This window comes from Zonotrichia leucophrys, chromosome 15, assembly GCF_028769735.1.
Source record: "Zonotrichia leucophrys gambelii isolate GWCS_2022_RI chromosome 15, RI_Zleu_2.0, whole genome shotgun sequence".
Lineage (NCBI taxonomy): Eukaryota > Metazoa > Chordata > Aves > Passeriformes > Passerellidae > Zonotrichia > Zonotrichia leucophrys.
Genome location: NC_088185.1, coordinates 11,138,435 through 11,158,674, shown reverse-complemented (window position 1 = coordinate 11,158,674; position 20,240 = coordinate 11,138,435). Strand labels below are relative to the sequence as shown.

The window sequence follows — 20,240 nt, the reverse complement described above, 5'->3', positions numbered from 1 at the left end:
CCCTGGCGCAAGAAAAACACAATTGCTCGTGGTTTCCAAAGATTTCTTACAACACTTACAAAAGAAAAAGTACAGCTACACAAAGAAGCATTGAGGAAAACTAACAGTGCTCCAAAGTCTGCAGTGCTGAGGATGAGGTAACTGGTCAATATTGACACAGCCCTATAATTATCTTTACCAGGTTCTCTTAGAGGAGGTGAGGATTTAAAAACCAGCTGGGTATGTTTGTAACATCTGTAAAGAGCAGCACACAATGATAAGTTATTGAAATGACTTAAACTTCCCCATCACAACAGTGGCACACCAGTTTTCCTTTGAGCACTGAGAACAGTTTTCTCTTCACAAGAAAAAGCTTTAATTTACAGGCCAGCCCTTGCTGGGCACCGTCAGCTGACAGAGAGGCACTTTCTGCCAGAATGTTAATTTCCTCCTTCAAGAGATGCACTTTCAGAGAGACAAACATCTCCCAGGACGCACTGCAGGCCTTCCTTCCTGCCCATTACCACAAGGGCACTGTGCAAAGCCCACGGATTTGTCCTAAGCCTTTGTTACCAGGGGCATTTGTCCAAGTGTGATGCTTGCAGGAGTGCAGGCACAGGACAGGCACTGGCTGCTTTATGCTCTGCACAGCAATTGCTCAAGAAACCGTCAGGGGAGCTGTTCCAACAATCACAGGGCACATTACAAGATCTCCAATGCAGTACCTCGAATTTACATAGAGCTTCCTCCAGAGTGAAAGGATGATCCCCTGCTCCTGCTGTGTCAGGGATCAATGCAGCACCAGGGAGCTGCTCTGTGCATTGTGCTGCTGCTCCTGCTCCCTCGGGGAGCTGTGTCCTGACAAGAGCTCCTGCTGGGGGAGGCCTTTGCTCACAGTGTCAGCTGGGGCTGATGGAGCACCAGGAACATCTGGAAAACAGCCCCTGTGCTGCTCCAGCCTCAGGGTACTTTAAGTCACACATGCTATGAAATGTACTCCAAGACTCAGAAATTCACTTGGTGCCAAAATCAGGAGGAAGAAGAGTAAGTTTATGATTTGGTATTACAACATTCCTCACTTACAGAGCTGGGAGCAGCTCACCTGCTCACGCAGACCAGGAGAGCAGTGAGCAGGCACAGGCTGGGCACTGTCCTGCCCACAGCAGCCAGGCTGTGCTGCACTCTGGGCCAAGGGCATTTCTGCTTTGCCTGTGTCTGGCACAGAAGGGAAACAAAGAGCAGCCCTGATTCCAACAGCCTCACTGCCCCTCTGTTCCTGCTCTCCAGCCAGGACAGCTGAGAGGGAACATCCTGGGCATTGCTGTCAAGCTTCCCAGTACAGGGAGACCTGCCAAGGCTGAGGACTCCTTTCCCCTGCCCTGGCAAGAAGGCAGCAGTCTGAAATCTTTGAGCTGCTTGTGGCAAGTGGAGGAGCTGGTGCCACAGCCACCAGACCACAGAGGAAGGGGAAAATACACCTATAACCCAAGTGCAGATGGGATGTTCCCAGCAGGAAGTGGGAGCAGCCTGTATTGGCAAACTCCAACCACTCAGCAGGGAGTGCCAGGTGGTCAGCAGTCCATCCACCCCATGCTTCCTCCCCAGCCTGGCTAGCCTGTTTGCCACTGGTACAAGTCTGACTGGTATTTCATGCTCTGACTGTCCCAGCCTCTTTGATGCCAGCATCCATGTCTAGCCTTTCCCCACTGCCCTCACATCCTCTGGTTACCTCCCTACCCACATGTTTCAGAATAAAGCCCACAGACTGGATCAGGGCAGCACTCAGAGCATTCCTGTCTCCCTGCCTTGGGAGCTGCGAGGACCAAGCACCCAGCCAGATCTGAACAAACAAGACATCAGTGCTTTGCTTCCACTCCTCATGAACTACATTAAAAAACCACCAAAACAATAAGGAAGGTGGAAAGCAGGCTACAGGAAATTACACCGATATCTCATGCCCATAAGATCCTGCTGTTCTCCTCTCTTCTCAATTGGGTGATGCTTTTTGCTATGCCAAAGCCTTAAAAACCAAAAGACTGAGTCACAGGGCAATCTTGCAACCTGAACCAGGGCCAGGGAGAGGGGTTGGAAGCTCTGGAGATATCAGAGAGCACAAATCTGATATGTGGAGATATCAGAGAGCACACCCTGGCCCCGAGCCATGGCTGGGCTGGATGTGTTTACAGCCTGTCAGCCTAAGTGCTTTAGTTTACTAACCAGGTTGGCATCCTGTGCTGTGTTCAATTACTGTGAGGCTGACATTCACCAGCTCCGAGGTTCAGACAGATGCAGCTCCTCCTGACTCTGCTTAAAGAGCTCAGGGCTTCCTGGTCCTTGTTTAAATTAACAGCAATAATTGTTTTCTTGCAAATGTTAGCAGAGCACAGATTAAGAATCCAAAACCACAATACCTAAGGTTTTGCAAAGAGGTTGCTGCTGACACAGCTCTTTAAAGAGAATCAGGGATTCAAAGTGGGTGTTTAAAAGGCACTTTAACTCTTCCTTTGGTACAGGCTGTTCATGCACCATGCAATGAATGTGTTCAAAGGAAGGTTTCCCATAAGGACAGCTCACAATCTCATACAGGAGCTGCCAGCTTACCAAGGAGAAAAACATTCTGTTCAATTTTTCAAGTGTAAATATGTTTGAAAGCTTCTGCTGGAGGTGTCTCATTGTCCTGGTGATATTAAATGGGGCAAATTCTGTAATCGAGCCAATCATGCTCCATGTGGGGAGGGGAAGCAGCAGGGAGAGGAGCCAACATTATTTATAACATCAGTACTGGTGTGCCAGCTCTCCTCAGGAAGGGCTGACATCCAGGCAGAGCCTTAAGGAGCAGAGAATTGGAGAATAAAGAGGAAAAGCTTCATCTGTTGGGGGTGGTGAGGGGAAAGTGACAGTAAAACAAAACAAACAAACCAATTCAAATACTGAGAGGAAGAAAGAATGATTAGGAAGTGTTGGAGGGGGAAGGACAAGCTAGCAGGAGCAGTACCGAGAGGAGCAGCAATCCCATTTACTGTGTAGCTTCCGAGGTCAGCTTCCTGCATCCCCTTGGGACCAAGCTAGGAGCAAAATCCACAACCTGCTCTGCCACAGCCCTGCTCCTGCTGAGCTGGCAGACAGCAGGAACAAAGGGATCTGATCTGAGGACAGGCAGTGGCTGCCAATGCTGCACCAACCACGGACACACAGCAGAAAAGGAAAGAGAAATTCTACCTGAAAGCCTGTGAGTACCAGCAATTTCTCCCCCAAACTGAACAGACAGTAGGAAGTAGTAGCAGGACTTCAGCACTCCTGCCTCCCTTGCTCTGATATATGCAAGAATTGGAAAGATCTGTTTTGTCAAAAACTCATCTGCTAAATTCCTGAGAAGGGACTCTCCTCATTTCCTGGGGTGGTGGAATGAGCTTTGCTTTTCCACTGCCTGCCCTGCCCCACCTCCACAGGGCCCTGTGCACATCCCTGAGGCTGCCTCTGCTGGGGAGCATCCTCAAAGCCTTTCCTATTCCTGCCCTTCCCAGGCTGCAACTTCTGCTCATGAGGAGCCCAGGGTGACAGTGAGTGAGGAGCAGCACCAGGGGGACAGTGAGTGAGGGGCAGCACCAGGGGGACAGTGAGTGAGGAGCCCAGCACCAGGGTGACAGTGAGTGAGGGGCACCAGGGTGACAGTGAGTGAGGGGCAGCACCAACAGGAGGGCACCCGGGAGTGGTGAGGGGCAGCCACCTGCAGGGGGGGGCACCCGGACTAGTAGGAGTGAGTGAGCACCCAAGGGGCGCAGGAGACCAGTGCAGTGAGGAGGAGCACCAGGGGGACAGTGAGTGAGGAGCACCAGGGGGACAGTGAGTGAGGCTTCCCCCTCTCCCAGCCTCCTCTGCCCTCCAGGCTGCCAGCTGCCTGCCCCAGAGCTCCTGGCAGTGACTCTTCCCCTCTGAAGGGTTTCAGTCACTGATTTTCCAGCTGTGCCTGCACCTTCCTGTGGCCTCATACTGTACCAAACTCTCTCTCTGTCCTCCTCTAACTTTATCCAGGTATTTTCTCTGCTTTTCACCCTCACTGTATGGGAAAGACAGACACATTCTCTCTCTTTCTGAGAGTGAATTATCACTATTTTTTACCAACAGTCTGACACCTTCTGAAGCTACCGGCACTGTCTTGTTTGGCAAACATTTGGGCTGACATTTTCCAAGAGAGGTTCCCAGAATTTCTGTAAAGTTCAATCATAACAGTTCGGCTGCTACAGAAAGGAAGGTTTGGGAAAATTAAATCTCAAGTTAAATAAACAAACATCTTAGGCATTAGTGGAACCTATTTCTCCTTTTTCCATTGTCCCTATTGGCTTGCTTGAGAGCAAAGTTTGGCAAAAGCACTGGTTTTATGGCAGGGCATGCATCAGCAGCCCAGCCTGAGATTCCAGAAGAAATGGAGCAAGTTGGGTCAGACTCTACAAACATTTGTTAAGGCCTCCTTTCCACACAGATGACAAGTCAAGGGCTGCTGAGACCCACACCACAAACAGCTCTGGTGCCTGTCCCTCTCTGGGTACAGACAAAACCGATGCCAGAGCAGCCTTGGGCAGCAACAGTGTGTGCAGTGGGCAGGGAACAGGGGGAGAGGGGACACCCCAGCTGTGGCTGGAGCGGCACAGTGTGCAGGCAGAGCAGGCAGCATCTCCTCATCTGCTCAGGAGATACAGGTGGTAGGAGGGAGTAGAAAACCCTGCCCAGGTGCAAAGTAAACACCACAAAGCTCTGGAAGTCAGCTGCACCCCCAGAATGTGCTGGGAGTCACCCTACACACTGAGGGAAGAGCAGGGAGCTCCCTCCCAAGCAGCCCAGGAGGTTTCCCTTCATTCCCTTCCAGCAGCAGACCCTGCTGCTGGCACCCTGCACCTTCCCCACGGGGGCTGGACAGAGCAGGGGAGCCCTGATGAGCTCCCCAGGCATGGGCCAAGGTGCTCTAGGGAGGTGCAAGAACTCAGACAAACTCCTGGCAGAAAAGTACAAAGCCCAGAGCAAGCCCATCAAATAAGTCAAAGCAAAATGCCCTCAATATTCAGTTAGCAAAAATCCAGTCCCCAAGAGGCCTCATGGATGAGGCAGATAAACATCACAGCAGAATGCTGCAATGCCTGGGTGATGATAAGTGAATTACTTAGATTTATATTTATAAAAAATAAATTTAAAACATCAGTTTGCTACATTTTCCATATTCTGGGTGTCTGACTGAACTGCAGTTAACTCTTGGTTGCAAAGTGAAATGAAAGGAATTTTACTTTAATGAGAATAAAGCTGTGTTAAAAGTCAGAACCCTGTTTTGCACAACATTACACATCTCACATTAAGCACCCAAAATTAGCAGATGCTTCTCCCATAACCTGTCTGCCCTGATTCCCTGTGGTTAGTGAACATACCACCCTCTTATCTCCCAGGACAATTAAGCCCTGGGTGGCATTCCAGCTGTATCTGGGCTTAATGGAAATGAACACTGTTGTACCCAGTCCTTAAATAAGGTGCAGCTCTGGAGATGAAATATTGAATCCAGTGAGTGCCATTCACTGTATCCACTGCACAGTGCAGGAGCCCACAGGAGAGAGGGGACAATTGAGTAATTCAAAGTTATCATAATGATAAAAAACCTTAATGTTTGCCATGGTGTATGTAGTGCATGCATTGTGCTGCTGCACACACTTCACTTCCAGACTCTGGTCATAAAAATAATCTGAAATTTTCAGAAGTAACTGCAGGCACATCAGTTAAAAGGGCAAGAAGACAACTGTAAAAGTAAACACATCTAAACAGAACGTGTTTTCTGCTAATCAAGTTTAGTACAAAAGAAAATGGAAGAGACATGTCCTGGTATTTCTGGTCCAACACATGTTATGTGCTGGGCTCAGCAGTGTTTGACACTTCACTTTGTTCCTGATGTCTTTTCCACTATAGCTGAAAACAGCTCAGCAAAAGCCATCTCACAGCTCATGATGGCTGAAAGCTCAACTTGCTTGGGAAATACCTGGATAGAAATTAATCTCTTTCTGCTTGTCATGGACTGCCACCTGTGGATTCATTACAGACAGGATCAAGTGAAGCAGCTAAGGTTCATGATTAGAAGTCCAATCTGTATCAGGACACCTCTTTCTTTTGGAAGCCATAAAACATCTTTTTATTCTCAGAGAAAATAATGCAGCAATTTATGTTAAAAATTATTTCTGAAGAAGCAGCCTTCAAGCATTACTAAAGTAATTTTTAAATTAACTACTGTTAAATGCTTATGAGGTAATAGTCAAGCAAATAAAGAAAAATATTAACTTTTAGGCAGTGTCTCCTTCAGGCCTCCAGTCACAGGCACTGTCAGAACTGGCTCTTTGAAGATAACTCTCAGCCATGTGTAGTCACACAGTGATTTTTCCTTCATCATGAGAAACATAACCTGAAAATCTCAAGCCAATATTAAAATGGTTTTGGAGCTTTTCGAATTTACTGATGATAATTTCTTCACTCAAAAGCCTCTTAGATATCACAAGAATTCTCAACTTGAAAGATAAGAAAGCATCTCAAAATGAATACACTAAAGCAGCTAACTAGATTCTACACTTTACAGTCAAATAAAATTAAGCAAACACCAACAATATATCTACTTGATAATGCTTTAAGAGATCCTGACAATGAATTTTATAAATGAGAACAAGGACACTGTATCAGGAAGGATTCTTAGCCCAGAATTCATGCTGGAAGAAGCACAGCTGTGGCAGTAACCAACAGAGAGCAGGAGGATGTGTATAATGATGGCTGGTGACACTTCTCAGACTCTCCTTTTGATGCAAGATAAATAAAACTGCCTGATAATGGTGATGGTGTTGGTTTACATGTACACTGATATCTCTAAAATAGCCATAATTATCTTCCATGATATCTTAATTAACAGGAAGGAACAATATAAAGGCAACACATAAGTTAAAACACTTGGATGAGGGATTTCAAAGTGTCATTTACAATGTGGGAATTCAAGATTGTTTGGCACATTCTCTTTGAAGTACTGTAGGAAGGAAGTGACAGTTGTCTTTGTGCTATTGAACATCTTTATGAATGATTTGGGGAACCCAAAAGTTTGAAAATGACAAAAATATTCAGGAAAAAAGTAACTTGGGACTCAAGTGTTCTGCAATCTATTGCAAAAGGATAAAAAGAAACAAAAGGTTGAAAGGCAAAGAGACAAATCCAAGCTGAAACGAAGACATTTTGGACTGTGAAGACAGCAGAGCCAAGAGTTCTTTACCAAGGCATGCAGATGTCCCACTCCCAAGAATATTGTAAAACCAAAACCAGAAATTCTGCTGAAGTTCCAAGCTATAGCCATGCTGCTGAACCTGAAACAAAACCAAAGCAAGGCAGACTGAAGGGCCATGTTAAGCCACAGGTCAGGCAAGGCAGTCCCTGCTGTATTTTTAATCAATGATAATTGATGATATAGACAGCTATTCAGTGAATATCAAACCCAGTACAAGCAGTGGCCATCTCCCAACCAAAGTCCCCATTTCAGAGATGGCACTTTTAATTCTTTTTATTCCATTTTCACAGGGTGAAGGAAATAGATCTTCCAGATGCTTGATCAAAACCCTTAACCTAGCTGAAAATAACTTTTATTTTCCTTGTGAAAGGCAATGACAATTCACATGCAGAGACGTATGGATGTGCTTCATTCCACAGCCTCCTTTCCAAAATATCTGTTATTCAGAGACCCTCTCAACTGAATTAGTCACCAGTTCTCTCCACTAAAATGCACAAAGGGCTCAAAAATCATATACACAACTATTGTATTTGCAGGGAAGCCCTGACGAAGGCAGGAATGATGCATCTGACTCCGTGTTCTCAGAAGGCCAATTTATTACTTTATTATACTATATTATATTAAAGAATGCTATACTGTACTAAGAACACAGAAAGGATACTTACTGAATGCTAAAAAGATAAAAATGAAAACTCGTGACTCTTTCCAGAGTCCTGACACAGCTTGGCCCTGATTGGCCAATGAGCCAAAACAACTCCCAGCAGAACCCAATGGAACAATCACCTGTGGGTAAACAATCTCCAAACACATTCCACACCAGCACAACACAGGAGAAGCCAATGAGATAAGAATTGTTTTCTTTTTCTCTGAGGTTTCTCAGCTTCCCAGGAGAAAAATCCTGGGCAAAGGAATTTTTTCAGAGAATGTGAATGTCACACACAGCACTGAGCCCTGAAGTTAGGCCTAGCATCAGCTAAAATGTACAATATACAATGCCAGGCAGTGCTGTGTCATGTAGGGTGAGGTCCTGTGGTGTTGGTGAGGTTCCCAGCATGAGGTGAGAGATGAGAATTTGACTCCCAAGTTCTCAGAAGGCTGATATATTATTATATTATATTATGCTATACTAAAACCATACTAAAGAAAGAGAAAGGATACATCAGAAGGCTTAACAAGAATGAATAATAAAAACCCGTCACTGACTTAAGGAGTCCAACACAGCTGGCTGTGATTGGCCATTAATTTAAAACAATTCACATGGAACCAATCAAACATTCACCTGTTGGTAAACAATGTCCAAGCCCCATTCCAAAGCAGCAAACACAGGAGCAGCAATCAGATAATTACTGTTTTCATTCCTCTCTGAGGCTTCTCAGCTTGCCAGGAGAAAATCCTGGGCAAAGAGGAATTTTGAGAAAATAGAATGGTGACTGTAGAGGGATATACTACAAGAAAATAAAGATAGTGTAGAAAGTGATCTTACCCCTAAGGAGTTGCAGCTGGGCCAATTATCAAAGATTAGGAACAGCCTGACTTTACCAGGCCACAGCTGTAAGCAATGAGAAGAAGAAGAGTGCTATAACAGAGTGGGGCTGCTTGAGAAGGGAACTGGAGTCAGGTGGTGCTTTGTGAAGGAGAAAGAGTCAGTGCTCTGAGGAGCTGCCTGTGAGAAACACCAGGAAGGTGTGAAACTTTTGTGATAGGAGACAACAGCATGGAACTCCTGCAATAAGATGACAACAGGTGACGATGTCCCACAGCACTGGCAGTCCCTGTCTGTCCCCACTAAGCCCAAGCACCCCAGCAATGGAGCAGGGAGGCAGGAAGGACTCACAGATTTGGTGGATTCCAGGGAGCCCGAGGACAGCGTGTCGCGGCTGCCGCGGCTCTTGGAGCTGAGGTGCGGCGAGGAGGAGGGCGAGTCGTCGATGAAGGGCATCATGTCATGGTGCCGCCGCTGCTCCTCCGCGCGCTCCGCGTCAAAGGCGTAGCCTGGCGGGGTCCCCCCGAACGGGGCATCTGCAAAACACAAACACAGCGGGCTCTGCTCAGCCTGCACGGCCAGGGCACTGCCCACAGCTCCTGGCATCGCTCATCGGGAAACCAAACACTCATCAAGGACAGGAGCAAATACCATTGAATTCACACTGTCACCAAAAGTTCATTTCACTTTTCTAAGTCCTAAAAAGCAAAGTTCTTTCTTGCATTAGTTGTCATTTAATTACAGCTCTTTCCCTCACATCTTCCTTCAAAAGCATTAACATCAAAATAAATGATTTTGCCAGCTCCATAAAAGTCACCAGTCTGGGTTTAGGAAGCTACAGGGTAACAGACTCTGGGTTTTGTGCCAATCAAGAGCAGATGACGCCCCTGCCAGTTTAGGTAAGATATGTAGGGGGATAGAATATAAGGTAGTATAGAAAGCAATCTTACCCCCTAAAGAGTTGCAGCTGAGCCAACTATTAAGGATTAGGAGCAGGCCTGATGTTAACAGGCCACACCTGTGGCCAATAAGAAGAGTTATAAAGGAGTGGATTGGTTGGTTGAGGGGAACTGGAGTCAGCTGGCTGCTGTGAGGACAAGGAAGAGTCTGTGCCTAGAGGAGCTGCCTACAAGGAACGTCAAGGAGTTATCTAACTCTAGCAGCATGGAGCCCTTGCAATGTAATGACAATAGAACCTCTGTAATATAATGACAAGATAGGTAATCCCTAACTCAGGGGAGAACTGTAACTCCCTCCAAACCTCTCAGCAACAACAAGAGTAGGAAAGAAAGGTCCTACATGTCAAATGAACCAACCTACTGACAACAACAAAATCCTAAAAGGTCCTCTCCTGCTGGCTGCCCCTCCTTCTATTTTGAGTTTAACCCCTTAAACTAACAAACAAACCACCACACTGTTCCCTTCTATACATCCCATCTCCCCTCCCCACAAAAGCCCTAAAACAACCCATCCAAAACACAAGCAGAAAAGGGTGGTGGTATCAGGAGTCAAGCTAACCATGACTGCATGAGACAGCAATGAACTTCTGCAGGAAAAATGAGTAGCACAACTGCTTATGGCATCTTTAGTTGTTGTGTACAGACACTGCTCCTGCAAAAATCTGTAACAGGGACACACAGCAGCTCTTCTGCCATAAGTTAAAAAGCTTTTCATCTCTCTGCACGAAGAAATATTCACAGAGGAGCCAAATTTGGTGTCTACACAACACTGCACCACAACCTCCATGGACATTTGAAGCACTTTCACCTGTCAGTGCCCAGCAGTGTCCTGTGTGTGACAGTGACAGCCATGCACGGGCCACTGCCCACTAAAGGCAGAGCTGTTCCTCCTCTTCTTCACAGAATGCCACCCTTCTCCCCAGACTGAACAACAACCCCAAGGAGATAAGTTACATCTGCCTTTACAGAAGCCGGTGAGCCTTATGGAAAACAAGGCCATCAAAAAAGGAAAAACAGTTACACTGAACACAAGTAGAAGCGATTTCTTGTTTTCACAAATATCCAGGTTCTGCTAAAATAATAAGCAGCTGCTGCCAAGCATACTAATAATCCTGTTATACATCACTAAGGCAGGGTGGAGGAGTAACATTTTAAAGCCCACTTTCCTCCCTCACAGTAAACTCAGTTAAAGCATGACTCATTTCAGTAAAAGATGTGAACTTTATGGGGAACAGAATAAAACTTGATCTATGTGGCTTTTTCAGGAGGGAGAGCTGGTCTGGGAATTTACACAAACAATATACTGAAAACCCAACAATAAACTCACTGTGGATGTGAGCCTCTGTCTCAGCTTGTACCAAATGCCACCCAGCTAAGTAACAGCCTGGTACAAGGCCTTGAGGCTGCTGGAGGACTGTGGCAATGTTATTTTAACAAACTCAGTGAGTTTTATGTCACCCACCTGCTCGAGTTATTACCTTGTGCTCAAGCTCTCAGAGCTCCTCAAAAAACTTGTTAGACTGTGCACAATCACAGCAACAAGAGGGAAGGGGGTATCTGTGTTCTGGAAGGAACTTTAGTCCAGATGTTAGAGGTTTGCAGAGCCCACAACCATTCAGAAAACACCACATAAGTTGATTTGCTAAACAGCAGCTTGAATGGGAGTTGGTGAAACCAGGAACTTTGTAACCCAAGAAATCTGTGATACACCACTGACAATGGGTGTTATCCAAGGAGGAGCATCAGTACTGGGCACTCCTGCTCACTCCAGCCCACTCAAGGCAGAGTTCCTTTTTCATGCAGAAGTTTCTTCAAACTCTTCTTATCCAAACCCATTTCCCTGCACTCCTGCAGTAACAAGACCAAGTCACTCTGTGGAAATTAAGGCAGGAATATTTTTTTCACTCCCAGTGCTCACTCTCAAAATGAATAGTTTGCTCCACTTTTGTTAGTGGGGGAGTAAATGCAGACTAAAATACATTAGCAGAAAGGCTTGCAGTGAATAACAGCATTTCCACTTAACTCATTTTCTCCAGCTAAAAACCAGCTCCACGCTTCTACCTCCCATAACATGTTCTGTCTCCTGCTGCACAGGAAAATTGGAGGAAATGCCAGGTGGAGGATCAGCTCAGAGGGATATTTATTCCTAGTTCTGCAACAAGATTCAGTCTACTTTGAATCACTTTGTCTCCCTAGCCATAAAAAAGAAAATAAGTCATCTCACAAATCTATCAGTGTCACAGACTGCTATGAGATCTGTTCATAAAGCCACACACAGAATTTAAAACTTTATTTCTGTATCCTCCAGGGATTCTTCACACATTAAAAAGCTTAGAAGTAGTTATAATCCTTCTTCTTTCTATTATTGCTGAATGCAGCAATCTACCTATGGAGATTTTAATTATCTCAAAGGCAGCAAGACCTTCTTGCTTTTATTTGCCATTTTTCCCAGAAAAGCCAAGTGCTGCCATAGCCAGACACACTCCACAAGCCTGAGCCCAGGAACAGAGGTAGCCTTGTGTCTCTGTGATGAAAGAGCCGCTGTTGCCAGGGAAACCGGGTTATTCACATCTCCCCAGCCCAGCACAAAGCTCAGCCTGCTCAGCCCCCACCGGGGAGCAAAGGACAGAGCAGAGAGAGCAGAGCCAGGGGCTCACCTGCCCCGACACTTCAGCTGCCCTGGGGCCAAGGGGAGGCAGCACACAGGGGCCAGAGCCCTTGGTTTCTCGGCCAGTGTCTCTGTCAAGGTGAGCATTAAGAGGGTTCCTATTCTCGTTCTAGGGCCAGCCAGGCCCAGAGTTACTATCAACAACTTTGCCATCAAGGCCAGAGCAAGGTGAACCACAGCAACAACAGATAACTGCTGACAAGAAAAAGGGCAGGGAAACAAGGGTGATGGGCTCCAACACAGAGTGCTGAGAGAGCACCTGAGAGCCACTGAGGACACAGCTCCACGTGTGCTCTGCTCCTCCCTCAGCACCAGGCACAGCCCTTCTCCTCTCCCGCTAACCTGAAAGGGATCTCATCCCACAGAGAATGTGACGTACAGCAATGAGCCCTCAGCACACAACAGGAGCTTGTGTACCCCTGGCCCTCTGACATTCTCTCACAGCTCCAGCACAGCGGGCTGAGAACCACCTGGGGCTACGCAGGCTCATCATTAATTCACCCATTCTGCAAAAACCCACTCAAGCATTTACTTCCACCTTTGCTTCTGACAGCAACAGCCTGGCCTTGTTCAGCTTATATGAGTCTGTTCTAGCATTTCCCTCCTCAGTTACTGCTTCCATTCTCTCATCTTGTTTTCCATCTTTGTCCCATTTTCATTTTCTTTTGTTTTATTCAAATATAATATTCCTTTCCTCTGCGACCTTGTGCCTCCCCTCTCTTAAACTGCTTCAAATTTCACCTGGCTGGGGGGTAAGGAAGAATCTAACAAATTTACAGTTACAAATCCACTGGCACTCAGAGAGAGCACAGCAACACTGCTCCCTTGCCCTGTTGCCCACACCCTTCCTGCTGGGTGCCACATTCATTCTTTGGAAATATGAAATCATAGACCTAATGTGGAAGCAGGAAGGGTAAAAGAAATTAACTTCTAAGTAAAAAGAAAGATTATCTGCATCTAATCCAGAGGCACACAATGGTTGAAATGCACGTGTCATACTTTCACAGCAGCAAACATCCATGGCTGCTTGAGAGGCTTAGCAGCAGCATGCAGAGAAGATTCCAAGCGAGCTGTGCTCCAGCTAATCCTGCTAAAAGAGCAGTGAAGCCACAGCAGCTCAGACCTGCCTGCCTAAGTAAATACCTAGAATCCTGGAGGGGGAAGGGAGCTGCACATCCTGCCAAAGCCCCACATCACTGTGGCTTCTTTGTGAATGGTACCACGGCTAGCACAAGTTTGTAATGTCTGCACTCACTCCAAAAACATCCCACAGCTGCAGAGCAGAGCAGAGCTAAGGCAGTTTGCACCCCTGTGTTTCTGTGCCAGGGAATGTGTGAGGCCATAGCTTGACAATGCATTGTCTTGGCAGCAATGGGGTTTTAGGTTTCCCCCACCAAGCCATAAACCACTTCACTGCCCTTTCCCCTCTTATCCCCTCAGTTCTGCAACCCCACAGATGCCTGTGGTCCAGATAAAGAACTCAGCCAGCTCAAAGAAAAATATCTTTGACCCTTCCCTTCTAAGCTGGATCAGCTCTGATCTAGTTCATGGCTCAGAAATCCAAACTGGAAGGATACACACACAGCAGATATGGGCTGGGTACACTGAAAAGCTTCTCCTGCAACTGAAGAACATATTAGCAGAACACTGCTTCATTTTCCTCCAGGCTGCAGCTCAGTCAGTTCCTGGGATTTACACGTGGCTGCTTTAGGGATAAGTTACCAGAATGCAACACCCTTTCCATTTTTATTTTTCCTTTGTAACCTTTAAGTCACTAATGTGCCTTCCAACCTCCGGCTTTTGCATATCACTGTTTGCTTGGTGATAAACAATACAGAAACATGTCACTTTATTTCTCAGTGCTGGCCAGGCCACTTGGAGCAGGATCAGGGACTGAGGCCCAGTGCTGAGCCTGTCGAAGCACATCAGTGTGCATGGCTGGGAATGCAGTTGCCTGGGGAATACAGCACCATTCTCTAAAAGATATAATAACCAAGCTATGGAAAGCTAAACATCTTGCTTCTTTCTTTGACATATCCTGAATCATCATCTCCAAACCCAGGAAACAGCACACTCAATATGCACAATTTCACACAGAACTGAGATCCACAATTTATAATTATGGTGTTTACCTATACCAGGAGCCTGTCCCCCAGGACACAAAGATCAAATTCAAAAGAAAAAGAACAGATACATTTGCCATGTCAAATGCCTACAACATTATTTTTCTTGTATGGATGAAGAAAAGGCTCTGCAAGGATGCTAAACAGATTTAAAACAAACTATTTTCTTCATTCTTTCCATCTCTTCTCTACATAAAAGACAGTACACCTACATGTAAGGATGTTCAGTGAACCTTGGAGCCCCCCCTCATGTACAAAACCAATTCATTTAGCAACAAAAAGTCCCATTAAATTGTAAACTCATTCTTCAGTACAAGGTAAAATCCAAGACAAAAGCATCCCAAGCTAGCTCCAAGCCTGCCTATGGCCTCAGACCATGTTCTCCTTCAGGCACATGAAGTGGAGCCAGCTGTCAGTGCTGGCAGACTCCTGCCAGGCACCCCCTCACTGAAAATGGCCAGGGGATGATCCCTCACACTGCTGAACAGGCTGAGCATGGGCTGCAGTGAAACACAGCTCAGCTCACCCAGAAACAGGCAGAGCTCCAAGGCAGAGCTGAACAGGCAGCTTCGCCCAGGCTGCACTGTCCCCTCTGCAGGAGATGTGAAAGCCTCTCCAGGAACAGGACAAAAGGGAAACAGCACCCCAGGAAGGGAGGTTCTAAATGCATTGCTGCACACTAGAATGACAACTGCAGCTTATACAGCATGCAAAAAAGGAGTTTGTGAATCCAAAATTTTCCCACAATCACCAACATCCACTTCAGGTTTACATCCTCTGCTCTCTCATTCCAGTAAGTCATCTCCAAACCATGTGGAGAGGCTGCAGGAACAAGACCTGTCACTTGTGAATTTTACACAATTATTTCAATGCCTGCTAAGGAAGGGTGAGACTCACATGTGAGTCAAGTGTGTATGTGCATGTACAGATTGCAAACTGCATCTCATTTCTGAGATGGAAGGAGGAGAAAGCAATGTACCTGGCATATGGAAGCAGCAGGACAGCTGGTGGTTCTCTCCACCCTCCCTCCCCCGGGGGGATCCCAGGCCATGGATGTTAACCAGCCTCCAAGAAACTTCTGTCTCTACCACAGATGAGCTTTATCCCCATAGCAGACAGCGCCTTTAAGTCTTTAGGAGATGAATTAACTGCAGTCCACTTTTAATCTTTTAGGTGTGTCAAACCCAGATCATTAAACATCTAAAAAAGAAGATCAGAGTTCTTTAATCTGCCCATATATTCCATGAAGAGTTCATGCAGAGACTAGAGGACAGGTCTGATCTGTTTGCAGCAGTCTCTTAGTAAAACATGTTGCATTTGCTCTCACTGGTGTATTTGTGGGGACAGATTAAACATCCATGCAGATCTAATGCCCATGCAGAGAGGTTCCATGATCCACCCATTATGTGAAAGCTGGGACTACTGAGGCCATTCTGCACCTCAGGGAAACCCAAGGCATGCTCCCTCCCACAGGACTCAAGCAGCTGCTCACTACAGCTCCTGAGAGTCATTAGAGAAATCCAGGAAGCTAACCTGATTATCCAGCAGGGTCCAGACACGACAGCTCTGCAGCATGCAAATTCCAAGGATCTCCCTTCTGCCAGCACAACTTCCCTGCTGCTCATCTTCACTCCTGACAATGCAGTCAGCAGCCCTGGAGTGCTGCAGGCTGAGCAATCGCCCTCAGCTCACACCCAGCCAGGCCTGCACAGGGGCACAGCAGGCCAGGAGCAGCAGAGCTGTGAATTCCCATCTCTCCAAGACATCTGACACTCAGAGCAGCTCCAGTCCAGCTGAAATACTGGGAGGGAAGCACAAGCAGTGCACCACAAACCAGCCAGGGGAGTCCCACTGATAACCACAGCTGTGATTAGGAGGAGAACAGGTTACACGTTTGGATGTGGCCTTTCAAATACAGGGTGTCTCCACAGGCATTTGTAAATTCGAGGATGTACTACAAGCAGTGGGGTGTGACTGACATCAGGAGACAAAGTTACACCCACTGCCACTGCAGAAAGCAGGATTTGAGCCTGTCTCTGCCAGCTGACAGTGTCTGTCTGTCCATGGATGTCCCAGTGGCTGCTGCACATCCTTCGAGGCACTCACAAGGTTTAATGTCCCCACTTAGAGCCCCAAACAGCAAACACACACATGAACAGGGATGTGCCCAGCATGACTGGCTGCAAATATCTTGCCAACAGGTAAAGAGAGAGATTTGGTCAAGGCTGCATTACACAGGTACCACCCACCCAAGAAGAGAGCCTGAACACCACAGTGCAGGGCCCAAAGCAGTGAAACTCCTGTTACCTCTTTTCTTTTTTCACTGTTCCTCCTGTTTAACACTGAGTGATACTGGCACACCATCACACCCCATAACACTGATTAAACCTCAGGTTTCTGCCTTAGAGCAGAGAATGAATCTCTTTCCTTACAGCATCTATGCCTTTAGATTCCTCTCCTGTTCTCTGTTTTCTCAGGCAAGCTGGAAAGGTTTCCATGTTCAGTTCACGTTGGCAGTCAGGCCACTGGATGTCCTTGGCAAAGGAAACCCCAAAGCACACTGGAACACCTCTGCAGTTTTCCACTCCTTGCTCAGGATTGTGCACCAAGTTTAGCTGTCCTCATTTACTGCAAGTCCAACAGGCAGAAAGCAAATTTCAGTCCTGGTTATTCACATGTAGAGACTTTTCAGCACAGAGATACATGGACAGGCAGCTACATTCAGAGGAACCTGTGGATTTGTGCCAAAGGCACCAGGAGCTTTAGCACTGACTAGGTCAGGTGCAAACTGACTGAAAGAGAGAAAAAGTTTCCATGAAAAATAAGGTAAAAAACCCCAAGAGCAAAACCAAACAAATAAACAACCATGAACCATGCACAGCTGTAAGGAGAAGAACCTGGAAGTCAAAAGTATTTCCCAACAAAAGCAGGGTTTTCATTATGAGGGGTAAAGTTTTAGGATTCAAGCAGTTCCCCAGTGTAGGTTCCTGTCCATGACCACCCACTGTCCCCTAAATCACATTTGCAGGGACCATGGCAGACCACAGCAGGAGCTGGCTGAGGTAAAAATAACTGCAAAGAGTGTTACTTGATAAGGCAGAGCAGTTCCTATTCCATTCCACTGCTCCTCTGCACACAATGCAGCAGCCTCAGAGCAGAGGGGGGGTGCAGCAAACCTGACTGCTGTGCTCAAACTACAGCCTCCATTTCAGCTCTAAAAAACCCTCAGTGACAAAAAGCCCAAGTGGAAACTGCATGTACTGACTGCACTGGGAGGGCTGCTGCTCTCATACCCAGGGGCTCTGTCACCTGCCAGGTGAATGGAAAAAAATTCCAACCATGACCAGCATAAGATTTACTGTTTTGCTCTTGACAATTGTCTCAGAGTTTTGCAATCACTTCAAACATTTGGCAACAGGAATCTCCAGAAGTAGATTATAAAATTATTTGGAACAAAATGGAGCAATTCTCACCCCATGATCTCTTAAAACCCCTCCCCAGTTCTATATCCACCTTTTCCTGTATTTAACTAGAGCAGACCAACAGTCCTGGCATGTGGAGAGGAAAGGGCCTGTTCAAACAGGAGTTTAACTGAGCTGACAGTTCTGTGAGAAGGGAAGGGAGGGTCAGCCCTAGGCAGTGGGGGGCATTAAAGTCTATTTAAAAGAAACAGTAAAATGTCTGATAAGAGCACTGTTGTGTTTCTAGATCTTCAGCTCCTTTCAGGGTGAGTTGCTTTGGCATTATTTTTGTGCAATATTGTTTTGTTTTCTCACTGATGCATCTGGGACACCAAGAAGCCAATAAAGGTAGCTCCCTCTTCCTGTTTACACTGTAAATCTCCCCATTGACATCTTACTTGTAACACTATGAAAAATAAGCTATTGGTTTACTATCTTGGCCTAGAAAAGCAGCCCAAGCTAAATGCCTTGCTAGGCAGATGGTTCTGCCTACACCACTGACAACCCTTCTGAACACAGCTGCTGCCCAAGCTCAGTGCCTTCCTGTCATCTGGCTGGGGGAAAAAACCACTTCTGTGTCATTCATAACCATGGCAAGGTAGTTACAGGAACTTCTTTTAATTAAAGATGCTGAAGGTGGAACAGAGCTTCCTAGCAGCATTAATAAACAAAATCTTCTCCCCATCTCTTTCCCCTTGAAGCCCCTGGGTTAAGGTGAAGGTCAAGGTCTGCTCTGGGTTAGGGGGTTCTCAGCTGACACATCACAGCACCTTTCTCACAAACTCTGTGCTTCTGTGTGGAACCTGCTTTGAGAAGTGAAGTCCTCCTCCAATTATTATGAAGAACAAATTTAGAAAAACACAATTCAAGAACAAGCAGCACAGTGGTGCCAGAGTCCTCTGAGAAGCTGAAAAGCACATGAGAGGAAAGACCTCTCAGTCTGAGCTCGTGGTGCACTTCATCAGACACCAACAATGCTGGTTTACACTTCAGCATCATTGCCTGATTCACTGCTGTTCAGATTGTATTAAACCATGGGATAAGAGGGAGCTTATTTTGGTAACACAGATGTGTTACACCACCACTTCATTAAGCCCTTCCATCCCACAGCACCAACGAGCCAACAAGGGATTTTGAAGACATGCCAAGGGGAAGCACTAAAATGCCAATGAATTCCAGCCAAAGGAAAACAGGGCCACATCAGTCCCAGCTAAGACAAAACCTGTGCAGAGGATGGTGCTCCCCAAGAGCTCTGTTCTGTACCCAGACTGTACACACCAAGCAGAGCTCTGCCCAGACAGCAGCTCCCAAAGCAGGCTGAGTGTTCTCATGCCCAGCCAGTCCCAAAGCGCTCTCACTCAGTAACTCTGCAGCAAGGCCAAGAACTGAGCTCCTGCAGCTCCCCAGCACTTGGAGGGGAGCTGGGGATGGGCAGGGGTACACAGAGCCAGGCAGGATCAGAGCCTGGCTGCCTGGACAGCTGGGACAGCCCCACACACACACATTCTCCAAGGGCACCCAGAAGCTGCAGTTCAGCTCAGCTGCTGCAGGAGAGGGCAAAGCAGGAGAAGCACTTACCTGTGGAACCAGCTCTGTCCAATGCAGGCCCCAGAGCAGCCTCTGCACTGTTGCTGTGGTGCAGGTGATGAGCCAAGGATGCCCACAGGGAGCCTCACCCCAGGCAAGGCACAAAATCAAACAGAGTTCAGGGGAGTGTGTCTCACACCCACACCCTGCACAAGAGCTCTTTCCCTTGAGGTGAAAAAAGCCTGTTAAGGAAACACTCTGTGTCCAGAGCTAAAAACCACAGAACACACACCGAGTGTCTGTACACAAACACACACACACATTTACATTTACACCCCACAGGAGAAGAATGGCCCAGCTATCTGGGAGCAGGATTTGGTCTGCCAGCACCCAGGCTGAGCCCAAGCACTGCACAGCAGACTCCCAGTGAGCAGTCTGCACAGCAGGGTAAGATTTTAAAAGATTAAGCAGTACAGCATGGACAGTCACATACAGAGCACACACAGCCAATGATGCTGCCTGCTGCTGTTAACACTTTCATTTCCAAATTCCACTGCTCAATATAAACAGGTGAGGAGTCCAAGCAGCTATTCCAGAGCATAACAGAAGCCAGAGGCAGAGAATTTTCACGGGAGCTAGTTTAAAGTAAGAAAACTTTAAAACCAATACACAGCAAAAGAAATGCTTTCTCCATGTGGCTTTGGAATGACTTTCTCCTTTTATTTCCAGTGACACACCCCTCCCAAAAGAGC

The 20,240-nt window shown here is 46.7% G+C and overlaps 1 protein-coding gene across 2 annotated transcripts in view; it reads right to left on the bottom strand.

Moving 5' to 3' along the window:
* Window positions 1-20,240, bottom strand: part of BCR (BCR activator of RhoGEF and GTPase) — a 99,908-nt gene that overhangs the window by 43,826 nt on the left and 35,842 nt on the right. For both annotated transcript variants that reach the window (XM_064727360.1, XM_064727361.1), the window contains one exon: window positions 9,102-9,286. In XM_064727360.1, the coding sequence (XP_064583430.1) occupies window positions 9,102-9,286 (185 nt within the window). The remainder of the gene's footprint in view (window positions 1-9,101; window positions 9,287-20,240) is intronic.